At 40.9% G+C, this 16,859-nt stretch overlaps 1 protein-coding gene across 1 annotated transcript in view; it reads right to left on the bottom strand.

The window, feature by feature from the left end:
• Positions 1-16,418, bottom strand: part of LOC112140481 (nuclear factor of activated T-cells, cytoplasmic 1) — a 78,331-nt gene extending 61,913 nt beyond the window's left edge. The window contains exons 1-3 of the mRNA XM_024263438.2: positions 15,904-16,418; positions 11,594-12,683; positions 9,370-9,529 (exon numbers count right to left, since the gene is read on the bottom strand). Of these exons, the coding sequence (XP_024119206.1) occupies positions 9,370-9,529; positions 11,594-12,683; positions 15,904-15,922 (1,269 nt within the window). The 5' untranslated portion in view covers positions 15,923-16,418. The remainder of the gene's footprint in view (positions 1-9,369; positions 9,530-11,593; positions 12,684-15,903) is intronic.
• Between the last annotated feature and the right edge of the window lie 441 nt (positions 16,419-16,859).

Raw genomic sequence — 16,859 nt, 5'->3', positions numbered from 1 at the left:
CTGTCTGGCCATTGACCTACTATTTGTTTGGATTTTGGCCCCCTGTGTGATTGAGTTTGCCCCCCCTGGTCTAGGGTGTGCAACTTTTTGCTTCTTGACCAAGACTCCCTATAAGAGATCAATGGATCTTAATGGGACATTTCTTATTAAATAAAGTAATAAATACTGTAAATACATTTCTTTTCAGTATTCCTGACACATTTTGTCAGCATTTGGTTAAATAACTAGAAATTTGGACGATAGATTTTGTTGAAAGAGTGGCAAAAGACATCCAAATAATTTGCCAAATAGAAAATTTCTCTAAGAATTGAGTGTCAGATCTTCCCAGATATCCTTTTTCGTGCATCACGATATAGTCATAAGGATTAAATTGATTGTGGGGTTAAAAAAAATTCAGTTAACTGGTACAAAATACCATGGGAGCTAGACCTCTCAGGCTCCAGATCCCTTTGGATCCACTCTGGTGGCTACTTGACCACATGTGACATTTACAGTGAGAGATCATTTACTAAAGACAGGGGGAAACCATGCCACAGTCCCCTGAATACTCCCACAAATTGGCCAATTACCCGAGCACACACCATCATATTGTTTCAGCCCAATTTTCTTTGAGCTCCAGCCGAATGAAAACAGTGGTAACGTCGAACGGAATAAAAGACCCCAGTTGTTTATCTAACAAACTGAGTCATATAACGAAATGCAAACCACATGTAACCTATGACATAATCTGATTAATGAGTCTATAATTACCTTTGAGACGGCAGCCAAGGATGAGGATGTGAGGGAAGAGAAATGATAGTGGACTACTATGAGGATATGTCATTAAAGGTCTAGTTGAGCAATGTCAAATGTATTTGGCTTAAGACCCAGTTTGTTTATTGTAAAATGAATTCTGTTTTCTGAATAAACACCAAGACTTAATGTCTTCTTGCATCTACACCCAATAAATCTACAAATTTACAACAAGTCCAAGTACTTGTTAGCTTTACTCTGAGTAACAAAAATAACATTCAATCAGCTTGAGTAAATATAACATCCCTTTTTATAAGGAGAGTATATCCATGTGTCAGATATATCCAGGAAGCTCTGGTAATCTGGCCTCTTCTTGGGGATTTTGATATTAACTAGATCACAGAGATACATAAATTCACTTCTGTCAATCATATACAGTTCAAGCCATCAAATTTCTCTCTTCAGCTCATCATAGTGTCTCTAGTAGCTGTCTGGACTCATGAGCTAGTCACATGTGCTAGTCATCAGTGAGTTAAGCAGAGGTCAGGAGCTTCTTAAAGTCCTGGTATCCCCCAGGGGCCACTTCATCTTTGTGGTGATCTCACCGGCAGACCCCGTTCCCCTTGTTATATTTTACTTACAGTGTCACTAGAAGTAATTATCCATAGCCACACATGCTACCAGTTATGAGCGCATTGACTTCTGGGAGGCCACCGGTGCATGAGGTAAAAATTTTGAACATTGAAGCGTTAAATTGCATGACGTTGACTTTTAATTTAATAAAATACAGGCCAAACTACAAAGCCGCATTGCCTGTCACTTGTCTCTCGGTAGGCTTTTCTAGGTTTCCCTGTGACCTCCAACCATTACCTCAGTCGCCACGTGGCTGTAAAGAGGCCCAAAAGAAGGCAGGATGGACACGGGGGCGAGTGGTGCCTGGGAGGAGGAGGAGGGGTCTTATCTCTTCACTCATCCTGCGGTGGCGCAAGCTGATGCCGGCGTCTTCGCTCCAAACCTCATGACCTCATTGGGGAGAGGAAGTGATTAATGAGGTCAGGTAGTCCTCTTGGTGACGTTGGTCTACCCAGCAGTCGGAGCTGGCGGTCTCATCTCCCTCGACAACCTCCTTTAATTTCTTTGCCATATGTGCTCCCCTGACCCCTTACCCTACAGTCCTCCCTCTAGCTCTGCTTAACTTCTGCAATGTTCAATCAATTCCTTAACACACAAAAAAGGGTAAACACACCTCTTTATTTCATTTAGAAATGACGGAATAAAAAGAGGGCAGGCAGGATGGTGTGTTTAAGTGTGGAGGCCAATGGTGGAGGCTTTACATACACATCTGTGACCTCAACTTAGCGTTTGTGTCTGATCCTGACTGTGAGGTTAGAATACAGACCACTAATTTTGACCAGATGAGCTTCTCTTGCAGTAACAATGGCAGATCTGGCACTGTGTGTTTATTTTGAGATAATCTAAGCCTAGTTGTGTGAAGGCTTTACAGCATCCACACAATAGTGATTCTCCTGCACCTTTCTGTCCATTTTTTGGCACGTAAAAACTCAATCATACTTTCAACGATTTCAGTTATCTTGATATCAAAATCTTCAGCTCATTCAGGACTTTGCTGCGTGTACTTTTGGTACTCATAAACTTAGTTATTTTTTAAATATATACCTCGTAGGAAATGAATAAGAAATTCTTAAAAATCATTTAAAAACTTTGAACTTGTGAACTTGTGCAATAATTTCAACTAGAGACACTATTCACACTTTGAGATGTTCAGCAACTACTGGGTTTAGAGTAATTTGGGACTTAGCTTTTTTGCAACATACTGGCTACTTTGGCTAATTTAGACATTTTCCAATTTTTAGGGTAATTTGGAGTTTAGCTAATATTTTAGTAAAATGTTAAATGGCGTATACTTGTATAGCGCTGTTCTACCTTCCTCAAAGGCCCAAAGCACTTTACAGTGACAGACCCATTCACCTAAACAAATGCTAAATGCTAAAATATTGGAAAAATTAGACATGTTTCCATTTTTTGGCTAATTTAGAGTTCAGCTAAGATTCTAGTATCATTCTAGCTGTTTTGGCAACATTTTGATATTTTTTCTGCTGTTTTTTTGAAGATTATTTGGGGTTTAGGTAATATTTAAGTAAACTGAACTGAAACTTGTTTTGGCTGATTTAGACATTTTTCCTGTTTTTTAGGCTAATTTGGAGTTAAGCTAATAATTTAACAATTGCTGTTTTGGCAAAATTAAACATTTTTCCTTTTTTATTAATTTGAAGTTTAGCTAATATTTTAATATTATTCTAGCTGTTATGGCAAAATGTAGAATCTTTTTTGCTTATTCTTTTAGGATAATTTGGAGTTTAGCTAATATTTCAGCATTATGCTCGCTGTTTTGGCTAATTTAGACATTTACCAGTTTTTTAGGCTCATTTGGAGTTAAGCTAATAATTTAACAATACACTAGCTGTTTTGGCAAAATTAAAAATGTTTCCAAATTTGGCATTTAGTTAATATTTTTTGCAAGCTTTCAGCTTCAGCATTTTCAGATTTCAGCTTTAGCATTTTTAGCTAGCTGTCAGTTTCAGCATTTTCAGCTATTAGCTTCAGCATTTTTAGCTGGCTATAAATGTCAGTATCTTCTGCAGCCACATTCAACTTTAAGCATTCGCACTAGCATCATTGCAGGTAATGCCATTAATCTAGTTTAAATTGCATTTAGGTTTGCCTTGGTACCAGCTTCTGTCAAAGAGTCTGCTTAATCCACACACACCTCTGACAGTGATCCTCTGCCTCTAGAGCTGTTACTGATAGCCAAAACTCAAGTCATATACTGTGAATGGGACAGCTAATGTGCTAATAGTATAACTGTTAGCAGATGTATTGTCTGGGTCAGTCTGTATAATATGTGGGGCTGGTAATAAAAGGGGAAACTGACAGGAAATAATAATGACTACTTTTCAAATGCATACCTTGAGCAACAAAGTTGTCATAACAGATTTAAAACTCAAGTTTCTGGACATTTTAAACGCCACATGCACCTGGCTTCCACAGTTCAAGTTCAGAAACCGAACATGTTAACTTTCATAATAGCCTGATGTTAAATTAGATGTGTCTTTTTTGGCTGGAAATGATTCTTGAATGCTCTCCACAGGCTTGCAGTGGGCCGACTTCTCTACCTCGGGAGGGATTTCATCACTGCTTGGAAAAATGTCATGACTCGTAGAAGTACACGTGGCGCAGAGATTTGAGGAGAAGGGAAAAAAAAGCAGAAAAGGAGGGGTATGGTGGGTAAGGCAAGGAGAAAGTACAACAGTGGATTTAGACTCCTTCTCATTATCACACGCTGACACACTTTATCAGTACCCAATTACATGTACACTCATCCAAGACGTCTTTCTTTCCAGACTTTACAACACCACCCCACTGTGGTACTCATGTGTCCCATGCCTCATAATGAATGCAGAAGGCAACATGTGCAGCCCTTTAACGCGCTTTGTCTCACTGCCTCTCGTGCTACTTTTAGAAACATTTATACCCATCAAAGTTTTTCTTGAATCAAGCACTTCAGAGTAATTCTTTTGAGGACAGAGAATCAGGCACAAGCCCATGTCTAGACCAGTGCTGGTTTCAATTTCAAATAAAAAGAAAGTCTTTGTTACCACTGCAGCTTGCCATGAGAAATATTATCAAAACCCAAACAGACTTTAGTCAGATGATGCATGGATGACTGCTGTGCCCCATCCAGCCCCCAGCAAGACGGATATTCACTTATGTCTTCCCTCATAAATCTGACGACTGTCTGGTTATCACCTCAAACCAGTGAAAACGACTCACATCTTCCTAAACCTTTTCCATATGTTATTAGCTGCTAATTAGTGGTAGCCCAACACTACACTATGCTAACCTTCACAGACCAAGAACCACAACTTGAGAGTGGCATAAATACCCCTTTGGGCAATGAATAATGGCTAAGTTCTAACAGCACTGCAGGGTAAACCAATCTTTTTGAATATAAAACAAGAGGCAGCAGAAGGTTTAATGAGCAATTAGCTACTACAGTATAGTTTGCTGTAGATCAGGGCGGCTTGCTCTAGGACGTCAGGACCCAAGGTGAAAGCACACATGTGGAAGACTCAGCACATGTTGGTGGAGGTTTTTGGACGTTCCCATGGTGAAAACAAATGGTTTGCATCGCATAGAGCATGCAAAAGATGGGAATTAAGTCACAGACATTTTAATAGAGAAGATTGCTACATCCTGCAAAATTATAGAATGTCTGTAGACGTAATTAAAGACTGCACATATGCGTAACGGAGGAAAAGCTATAGGCCAGTGATTATTCTATATAAAGGAACTATAAGAGGGACGTAATGCCTTTAACAAAACAACAGTACTGGTGTTACTAAGGGTAGGACAGGCGGTGCCTTGACTGAAAGAGAACTTCACTTTTTTTGGATCAGAATAGATATTTTAATAAGAGATAAAAAGTCACACACCCAAAAATGCTTATATTTTAAAATAGTAGAAACTAGTGCTGGTCAATGTGACAATATACATCATGTTTCTATGTTGCCATTTCTCTTCTAGTTTTTATTTGTTTCTTTTAATTTGTGTTATCATTATTATTATTATTATTTGCTTTTGAGCAAAAATGGGTCTTTCTACTAGGAAACATGAATTGTTGTGCACTTTAAAAAACAGTTTCTCATTCAGATTCAAGTTACTTGAAAAAATAAAGTAGAAAAAAAGTACTGAATTACCTTTTTGTATTTTTTTTTTCAAAGAATAACTGAAAATATACTTTTTATATCATTATAGGGATATAAAATCAATTATTTTGTGATATGCATTTTTTTTTTCCCATATCGCCCAGCACTGGTGGAAATAATTGCCTTAAAAATCTCTGAACTGCTCAAGATTTTTCTGTGAATCAGTTTAAATTTTATAAATGCTAAAAAGATTGCTTAGTTCTCCCACTTACAAATCACAGAGAAGTCTGAAATTTTCATCGTAGGTGTTTGTCAACTAGGGCTGGGAATCATTGGGTACATCACGATATGTTGCGATATGTCTATGATATCGCTATATTGCGATAATTGGTAAAGAAAATCCTCTCTAGTAACTTGCAATACATAACATGATGCTTATTTTTAGGAAAATATATCAACATTTATTTTTTAACTGGAACACAATCATAATAAACAACTTGTGTCTTATTTTGTGCAACAAATTATACACACTTTTGTGCAACATTGCTGTAATCCGTAATACTATGTTTTTCAACAACCATTTACAACTATTGAATTTGAATTATCTTTAAAATTCAGTGTTAACAGTAGTAAACATGAACCGCAGTGCCACTACTTAGTCAAAAATTGCTGCAAACAATAGCTGTCGGGTACATTGGTGCATCACCCGCCCCTATCTACCTCTGAGAGAATATCTCTCCAAAGGATGACAAATATAATGTTTTGCAGCCTCTTCAAATGAAAATGAAAAATTGATACTTGGAAAGAACTGATCGAGAATCAATTGTAGGACTAAATATTGCAATACTGATATTTTGGCACACCCTAAATGTCAACTGTGAAAGACATAATCTAAAACCTCCAGTTTCAAAGTGGGAGAACTTTCTAAATCACAAGGTGTTCAAATACTTATTTCCCTCACTGTGTACATAATCTAACCTCTGTTCTGTACTTCCAAGTATTCTTCAACAAGTCTTAAAATCGGTGCTGCATGCCTCATCTTCCTCTGGCAGCACCTTCTAGTAAAACATCATCACCACTCAAAGCTCATGTGTCTGGTCATGCACGAGCTAAGAATAACTATCCAGCTTTGGATGACTGGGCTTCAAAAAAGGGCACGCCTGCTGGTTTCCTGGAGGATGGCTGGAAGATCGGAGCTTTGTAGGGAGGGATGTGCACAGGCCTCTAAATGTTTGGGCAGAGAAGTAGCATGTGATGGGGCCCTGGGACTCACATATGCATCTACTCTACAACATCACCTCAGGCCTACTCAGGTCCAGATCAGCAGGATATAGAACATATCTAGGGGACAAAAAAAGTCTAGTGATTCCATACGCCTTTTCTGGTCACCTCTCTTCACAAACTCCTGTCTAAACATCACAAATACACACATACACACACGCCCCTAAGCTGCTTCATACACCCATACCCTCCCTCCATTATTGATTCATTCCTCTTGACTGCGCCTCCCTTCATCCACCGGCCACTCATTACCACAGAGAAAACCAGGCACCACAGCATGCCCCATCCTTCGAGACGATAACATTTCACACAACACCACCATCAAGGTACAAACATAAATGAGAGGGGGAAAAAAACATCAGAGATTTTGAACTTCAAAGGTGCAAAAGCTCTTCCAGATTATCACCTTTAGAGTACACACGAATGACCTGATCTGTATAGATTTAACTGTCAGCACACTTTACAAAACACTTTAGAGTTTAAAAAAAAAAACATTCAAATAATACAAGCAGCATTGGAAGCATAACTCACTGGTCATAAAGAAGAGACAAAAGGAAATTAAAATAATTCAATTGTGAGGAAAAAACAAGTTTCAACAAAAGTTCTAATTACTTTAAGGTAAGTTGAAATGAATAAATTCTTTAAAAAATGACGTCCTGATATTAATAATTTCTTCTTGACAATGTTGTGAATTAAAAAATTAAAGAGAGGGGTTCTTATATTCTGTATATTCTATACAATGTGTTGAAATGCAAATCAGCCTCACCTCCCTGCCACTGTATGGTCAACCTTTTTTGGTAAAGTGGGGTTACTCAAGCATTTTAGGGAAAATGTGAACTGGAGAGTAAAAGGCCACTCTAAACGACTGGAAAAAAACGTATACATACAAAATATGTAACTTTAGGTTCTGTAGATGTCATTTAAAAATATTGCTTTTTTTTATTTTTTAAATGTTTAAATAAGCTTGTACCGATTATTTCTTAATCTTTGTCAATAATAGTACTAATATTGACTCAAAAATGAGAGGGGAGGGGCAAAGTTTCTCTCCCTGTAGCTCCGGCCCTGGGTGAAATGATGATTTATGCTTCTTAATATACAAATATTTCTTTAAGAAGAGGCATAATTACGTGTATTTGGAGAAAAAACTTGCAGGTTGACAGGTATGTTTACGATCTCTCATTGGTCACTAGCTGACATGAGCCTTTGACTGGTCTGACCAAAAAGTCTGGTCTTTCGTTTAAAGACGATGTGGTGGACAACTAACTTTAAACTTTATTCATTTCAGGTACAATGCTTTCTATATTTTCATTAATTCTCAACCAATTCAGTTAAGCTAAATAAATGCTGTTTTATTGTGAAAGAACAGTATGGTAGTCAAACTGGCCCTGGATCTTAAGAGTGCGCACGTGTCACCAAACGCCCTCCTTGTGTAAACTGAGATGTCAGGCCTGTGTAATGACAGTGAAGCAGAGAAAGGAGCTCTGTGCTGAGCTGCTGTCGAGAGTGACGTGTTCTCTTTAAGTGTTAGCCAAGTACAATAGTGAGAGGCGATGGTCCTCCTCTATACTAATTGAGTCAACAAGCACTTTGGCTGGTCAGAGCGACCTTTTACAGCAGTTCAGTACATTGACTTTGCATTCAGGGGACATTAATAACACAGCAAACAAGCATATGCTGAAATATAAAGCCTGCTGTGGGTAAACAGTATAACCAGTGTTAGAAAAATCCCAGGTGTCCCAACTTCTACATTTATATAATCAAAAACTTCTGTTAAAATAGTTTTTATAACAGTCAATTCTGGTTATATCACCTGTTAATTGATCTGATTCACATTAACGACTTGTGGGCCTTGATTTATGTCTGCTGGTCTCCAAAAAATGTCATGAAAAAAATAGAAGTGAACCATGCAGAGCAGTCACAGTTTATCATGGTCATAGTGACTCACTCATTCTTGGGCTAACATCCTGTATCTGCAGACAGCTCAGACGGATCATTGGCAGAGGAAGGCCCAGATCATGAAAGTGCAGACGGGCTTGTGATTCCACATTTACGCACTTTGGTTTGGTTAAAACAAACTCTGTTCTGTTTGCTTGATTAGTGTGGTTTCTCTAAGCTGCTATTTGTCAGTCAGCGTCATCACCAGAACCTCTGCCAGCCTCCCACAGTACAAAACATGGTTCCTTTTCTATGTTTTGAAATCTAATTGTGCATACTAACCATTTTAAACCATATATCCACCATTTTTTTTTATATTTTTACTTTGCAAGTCTGAAGCACTAATGCATTCACGCTGGTTTGTAAGTTTAAGAAGCTACAAATGCATCTGTAGCTGACAAGAAACATATGATCTTCCTTTGAATGGGTATAAAGAAGTTTGAAATAAAAACCACACTTATCTGAAATGAACTCAAAAAATGTCCTTAATGAACACGTGTCACAATACAGTGACACCCCGTCTACCTGTCAGAGACTATCTATCCGACAATAAATCGACTGTTAATCAAAACGTGCTTGTTTGCACTCAAGCAGCCACCACCGCAAACACCATAAAAGTCACTCCTTCAGCCTTAAAGGTCTAACTCAGCAAACGTTTGCTGTCAGATCACAATATCAGCCGACAAAAAAGTACCTGTATTACGGGGTGTCCTCCAGATGGGGCCTTCACTGCTCCTCTGCTGCCCTCCGTCTCATAGTGGGCCCTGTGGTGAGATTTGGGTTGCACCTCGATCTGCAGGTTGTACGGGCCAGAGCAGGACGGCAACTGCCAGTCGAGGGCTGGCAGGGAAGGGCTGGAATTACAAGTGACTGTTAAGTGAAGAAAGTTACACCATACACAAATTAGCAACCATCTCCCTGGAAGTTTGGATAGCGTGGTGCTACTTCTTCTACTTTTAGATTTTGTTTGGTGACTGCTTTGTTCAGTGCTGTTAGCCTCAATTGAACAAATCTACCCTTAATTTATAGACCCACTCCAATGAAAATGGCTTTGTGACATTTTTATGACTTTCTGCCGCTCTGCGGAAACTACCCAGCCAGCAAGCCATGTGGGCCCCTTATGGTCTAAAAGTGGGCAGAAAATGTGGGCCCCGAATGAGTAGGTCAGCTCACTATGCTAGGCAGTCGCCCAGTGAATACTGAAGTGAGATACAAAAGACCTGCAGAGCTAGCTCACAACTCAATTGGCTTCAGTGGGCAGTCAGTAGGTCGGCGGCCCATGCTAGGCAGCCGCTGGTCGGCTGGCTAGCCAGTCGCTAGCCAGCCGACCAGTGAATAGTGTAGTGAGCTACTGTGGATAGTGAAGTGAGCTACCTGCAGAGCTTTCTCATTACACTATTGGCCTAAGTGGGCACTCAGTAGGCTGGCTCACTACGCTAGGTAGCCGCTCAGTGGATGCTAGCCAGCCGCTAGCCAGCTGCTAGCCAGTTGCCCGGTGGATAGTGTCGTGGCTTCAGTGGGCACTCAGTATGCTAGGTAGTTGCTCAGTGGACACTAACCAGACACCTAGTGAACAGTGTAGCACAATACCCCTGCTAGCCCCTCGCTAGCTTGCTACACAAGTTTTATTGATTTTGACGAAAACTGCATAATCATAATTAAAAGACCACTGGGAAAAGAGGTTTGGAGTGAGACTTCAAAATAGTTTCAAATGAGGACACTTAGTTATTCTGGCTTGCACCTTTTTAATTTAATCATGGTCTGTGATCCAATAACCAGCAGTCATTGCCTGACTTTTGTATTTCTCTTGGTGGGTGATAATTCCTGTCCATTTTATTTAGAATATCAATAAGACACAAATGTGTCCCCGATTAAGGGTGATAAATTGTCCCACAAGTTACAGTGGGATTAAAAATCAATTCGATACAAACTGATTATTAGTAAAAGTGTGTATAAAGTATGCAAAAAGGTCAAATGCAGTGGTTTTCTTGGAATTCTGTATAATTGTCTTGGAATTCAACACCATTGTTCTCCAGGTGGAGAGCTGGTGACTCCTATGTGAACACCGTAAAGATATCTAAATCAAAACAAATGTGCAAGACAATATTTCTCCATGCCGGATGCCTGGCAAACGCAAACCCGTGACCTATAGGGTAGTTTGACCCAAACCAATCTCCAGCATCTTTGTGGAACTTGTGGGCTGTTTGTTGACCCAAAACGAACTGATTTCCCCCGCAGGGCTTTATCTGCTCAGTCAGAACATGACTTCATGGTAGCCACACGGAGAAAAGATGGGCTGATGGCGCGACAGACCAGAGCAGCCCGCTGGCTGATTAACTCACTGACCACTTCCCCTTCAGCCAAGCCTGTCACCATTACTTCCTGTTGCTCACTATCTAAATCAAACACTTGATTTCCGACAGGAAAGTGTGTTATTGGCTTGGAAAAACGGTCTGAGAAACAAAAGAGAAAAAGGACCTTACCTCAAAGCACCACAGAATCAAGTGTGTGTGCATGTGTGTGTGTTTGCTTTGTAATGTTTTTGTTGTTGTAGCAACAGAGGCAGACAACCAGAGCTATTCTTTATCTCCAACATGATTTATAAAAGACTGTTGCACTTCAAAGGGAAGAGAATGCAACTTAGTAAATCTGGCATTTTGAAATTGTTTTGATTTTAGAATAATAAAAATACTTTTCTTGAAATAATGTAAACAAAAGTAGAAACAAAGAGTAAATTTAGCTGTTTGATCAAATTTTAAAGTCTAGGATAAGTACACTAACATGAGCCAATGGACATCAGTAAGTGTTTATGAAATATTATACAGGTCCTTTGTTTCATCACGCCTTCACATGTCGTAAACAGCGATTTTAAGGAAAGATGTGAAAAAAAAGAATGAAGAAAGAGTTGGTCATTGTACCTGAGGTAGGGCTTGGGTTTAGGCCATGAGTAGGGATGCTGGGGCACATCCAGGAACCCTCCATGAAAGTTCTCCTTCTTAAGAGCCAGGCGAGAAGGATACTCCTCATGACAGAGCTCCCCATCAGCCAGCTCCTCGTCACTGGGCTCCACCTTCAGGCTCATGGAGGATGAGATGTCCAGCATAGTCTTGCGTGTCTTGATTGGGATTCCCTCTGTCATGTCCACCACTCCATCTGTGGTCAAAGCATTTATGGCAGCAACAATGGCAGAGTTGGTGTACTGGTTGGTGTTAGTTAGCCAGCTGTCATCTGTGACACTGATGCGGGGTGATCCATGTGGGGAGGGTGTAGGTGACTGGTTGGGGGATGCCTGGCGGTAAGAGGAGCCATTGAAGCTGTACTTTCTCTTTCCCATATTGACACTGCTGCCTGCACCACCTCCACTGCAGGAGGGAGAATTTGGCCTGGAGCCTCGAGGTTGTGCTGGCCAGCCTTCCTCTGCCACAGCCCCAATCTGGGGGGACGTGGATGGGGAGTGGTGAGGGGAACCTGCAGGGCCGAGTGCATGTGGACATGACAGAAGTGAGAATGACCCTCTGGGAGAAACACAGGGCGACTGCCAAGGGGAGTTTTGTGGGGAATTGTCATAGTTGTAGAAGCCAGACTCATATGATGATGCTTCTGAGTTACAGCTGCGTGATGATATGCTACTGGCAGGGCTGAGGCAGCTGGGATCTCGATAACCATCAGCATTCGGCAGTGTCAAGGTGACGATAGAGTTGACCCCTCGCTTGATGACACGGTCCTCACTGCTGCTCTCTTCCACCTCATCTTCCGGGTATTGGCTGTAAGCTGTGATCTCAATACGAGGGCTTTCAAGGGCAGGAGCTCCGTTGGGTCTTAAACTTGGTGGCAGGTAGTAGCCTGATGCTGCGTGATTGTCATTTTGCAAACTGTAGCCAGTCTGATGGCAGGAGGAAACTGAGATAACAGGACTGGACTGTAAGGTATGGTACTGGGTAGCCAGGCAGGTGTTTGCTACACCTATTGGAAGAGCCAGACTGACATTTGGGGCGTAGCTGTAAGCATCTAAAAAACAAAACAAAACAAATATGATGCAGAAATTAGGAACCATTTTCAGCAACTGCATCTATTTCAGTCAGAAAATGCATCACGTTAAACCTTTAACACACAAATAGTCGCTGACAACATCTAAATAGCAAATGATCTTTGACATACGGTAAATCTTTGACCATTCAAGCAATCACAGGGAATCAGATGACTCTGTTACAGAGAAAAAAAGCTTTAAACTGTTATGCAACACTAAGTGTTGCAAATCAGCCATTATGATAAAATGTTACATATCGATGCAAAGCCAATATTGTAAAGTGTTGCATATCGGTGCAAGGCCAATATCATGAAGTATTGCACATCAGTGCAAAATCTACATCGTAAAGTGTTGCATATCAGTGCAAAGCCAATATCGTAAAGTGTTGCATATCAGTGCAAAGCCAATATCGTAAAGTGCTGCATATCAGTGCAAAGCCAATATCGTAAAGTGCTGCATTTTGGTGTAAAACCAATGTTGTCAAGAGTTACATAGCCAATATGAAAAGCTGCTTTTCTGTGCCACATATTCAGTTTATTTATGTTGATTGCATAGAAACTACTGCAAAGTGTTGCATATCAGTGCAAGGCTGCTTTTCTTTGCTACACAAGGTTGAAGAGTTACGGTAATCAAAAGAATATAAACTCTAGAGCTAAAGCTCTGATGCAAAAGGGTTAAACAGTGCATATAATATACACAAACATACAGTCAGGCAATACAAGAATTTTTATGCACATAAAAGTAGATGAAATCTAAAAAAGGCAAAAAACTGAGTTTGTTAAGTTATCTGTAGTTCTGCCACACCCTGCTGTCATATGTACTCTACAGGTATTCTAGCTGCAGGGATGATGGATGTTTCATCTGATAGATTGCATCACTCATTGAGTGAATTAGGCCCTCCCCTGTGGAAAACTGACAGCACTCTCACATCGCCCTGAACATGTGATTAAGTCAAGGAGAGTTTGCTGCAGCGTTCCTCACAGAGGCACTGTGGCATATGCACATAGGGCGTGCATGAGCGTGCACACGAGGAAATCAGAAGCGCTTTGACTCAGCCAGAGGAAGCACACACACACCCACACATGAAGGCACGTATGACGTCTAAGTTAACCTTGTACTGGTCTGCTCCTGGTTCTAGTGTAAGTCTATAGCCTGCTTTTTTATTGATAGTGTTGATGAATGTAATCGTGGTCAGAGGGAGTTTTTTTCAGTTTGAAACTCGGTGAAGGGCATTCCCCATCTATGCTGCATGCTATATTTGTAAACCACAACGCTATGCGTCACGTGAAATGACAAATCCGTCACATGCCTCATAATATGTGGGCAGGCAATTTAAAATTAGTCCACGAGTCTTTTTTTAGAGGTGCTACTGTGGTGTACAGCACATGTGTCCAAGATAACCAAAATAAATGGAAGTTTTTTAACTATTTACTGACTGAGTCTGCAAAATAAACTCCATCTCTTTCTGGTTTACTCTGTGAACCTTTACTTCACCTAAACACAAAGTCCTGCTCTTGGTGCTAAAAAAAAGTCACATTTTCCCTGGTCAATGTTCATTGTTATGGCTCAGCTGAGTCTTCTGAAGCTGTCTCAAACAGATAACTCCTCCACCCACCCACTCACAACCTAAAGTCAGGCCTGACTGCTCCTTCCTCAGAGGTGCAGATGATACTTGTGCACCTTTTTCATGTGTGCATGTGATCAGCACATGAAGCCACTACATGCTTGGCTTCTTCTAACACCCACTCATCGGACAGGCCACGTCTGCCGGACTTGCTATTAATTAGGCTGTAGCCATTGAAAGAATTACACTTCTCCACACAACAGAGTCTTCAGTTGTTTGGAGTGAAGTTCAAAGCGTGGTGAAAGCAACGCTAATTTGCAGAAAACAGCCTGTCCCACAAAGTATACCACGCTTCTTCAGTCTTCGACTATTTTTCTCAATCATGATCAAAACATTCTGTCCACACAACCAAATAAGCCCGACTGAAGAAAGGAGCGGGGGTTAATCCACAGGGATTGTGGCCGAGGCCAGACTGAGACTGAAAGATACTCTGACTGAAAGATAAATTGTTGCACACAAAAACCATCTGCAGCTCCAGGACTTGGGGAGCTTTGGAGTCCCTTCATCCACGTGGCCAGCTACAGGCTATGGCAAAACACCAGCAGGGTCCCTGGGTTTATGTGACACTTTATGTGCGCCCTTGGCTCACTGTGGCGTGCACTCTGTGGGTGTTAAAGTCAGAGTCCTTGTCAAGTGAGCTGCCCAACATCCCTGAATGCACAGATCACAAACACAGACGCACACACGTCTGCTACCAATTATGAAGTGGAGTACTGGGGGACTGCAATGAATAATAATTCTGCCTGCACCCATGTGCCCAAAACCTCAAAGACAAAAATCAGATTCTTGAGATCCGTGAAACGCTAGAGGCGAGCTTGGAAGAGACATCATTCTCATGACTGAATCACTTTGGTGCTTTGTTTTTAGTTCAGCTCAGAAAACTTTTTAGAAAACTTATTTCTACAAAAAGAAATGTAAACACAGACTAAAAACTGACGATCACATCTTTCATCTTGTGTACAGCACAACAAAAAAAGTGAAAGGCGTCCAAAAGGATGCAAAAAATATTGATCAGCCCTTTCACTTTTCTTTAAATACGTGTAAGACATGTAACTGAGGGACACCTGTAAACTAAAAAGAAAAGGATGCACACAATTTATTTTAGGACAGGGGTGTCAATCGCACAGGGGCAACAAGATAAACATTTAGTGAACACTCTTGAAGTAATTTTTTAAAGCTTTAAATTTGTAACTTTTTAACATAACTCTGAATAAAAATAGACAGGAAATAAATCACCTGAAACCTTAAATAACTTAATATTTTACTCTCCATAAAAATGTTTTGTCAAATATATACAAGTTAAAAATAGGTGCAAGATAACATCAGGCCATTAATAACAATTAAATAATAAAAGGATCTGGATAATTACCCGGAGGGCCGGATCTGGCCCCCGGGCCTTGACTTTGACAAGTGATTTAACACATTCATTATTCCAATGAAACTAAATACAAAACTCTCCATCGCTTTGATTTTAGAAGTCCTGTTTGTGCATTTGTGTTTCTAAAAGCTGAAAAGCAAAACATTTAAGGAGACAGTTTTAAACACAGATAAAAATGAGAATGTTTTTTTGAGTTTACCTTCTTCTGCAGACTTCATTTCGGCGGTGACAGATGTGGGGAGTGCGCTCCGGAGCTGAACTTGGACTTCAGCCGGATGATATCCTGCATTCAACAAGCGCTGCGCAACTTTCTCCAGCGGCAGATCTCCTTCATGCGCCGGCGGGCTGCAGGAGGACGGACGGATGACAGCTGCTCAGGTGATGCGCGCGCGCGCCTTCAGAGGTGTCTCTCTCTCTCTCCTCGAGTCGATAACGCCGCGCGGTGTGTCATGTGGGCCGGCTCAGTCCGGCGCTTTTAAAGGAGGAAAACACCCTCCGCGCTCCCGTCTGAGCGCCGCCCATGCAGGGATGACCGGCCCCTCCAGCCTGCAGAGCCGCCTGATGATGTCTTCCACCCTGGGATCCCGTCGGGGGGCGGAGGGAGGTGCGTGGGGACTGTGAGGGAGCGAGGCGGAGGAAGACGAAAAAGTTGCAGTCGTGTCAACGAGCGCCTATGAACAGGAGACAGGAGGTGCTGCTGCTCTCCTCCTCTGGTCTCTGCTGTACACGCTCGTTTGGTTGGAAGTTTCACTCTCGGTTTGGCATAAATAAGACACATACACGAGCTTTCATGTCAAGAGTTTTCCTGAACGTTGCTATAAAAAGGAAAAAAGAAAGACCCACACCAATGAAAATTGTGTTTTTGGTGTTTTTCTAATAGTGGAGGACAAAAACAATGAAAACTGAGCTTAAAATTGCATTTCTGAGAATATCTTTATTCAAATTGTGAATTAGGAACAAACAAAAAAATACAGTTGGAGCAAACTTGTAGGTGTGACGTAGAGGCTACAGTCGACAGGCCACAGAATCCTTGCTCCACTCCATTCTAGGGGTGTGCCAAAATATCAATATTGAAATATATCGTGATATTTAGTCCTGCGATTGAATCTCGATGGGTTCTCAAGTATCAATCTTTCATTTTTGTTTGAAGAGGCT

The sequence above is a fragment of the Oryzias melastigma genome, linkage group LG16, assembly GCF_002922805.2.
Source record: "Oryzias melastigma strain HK-1 linkage group LG16, ASM292280v2, whole genome shotgun sequence".
Lineage (NCBI taxonomy): Eukaryota > Metazoa > Chordata > Actinopteri > Beloniformes > Adrianichthyidae > Oryzias > Oryzias melastigma.
This window is presented reverse-complemented; position numbering and strand designations above follow the sequence as displayed.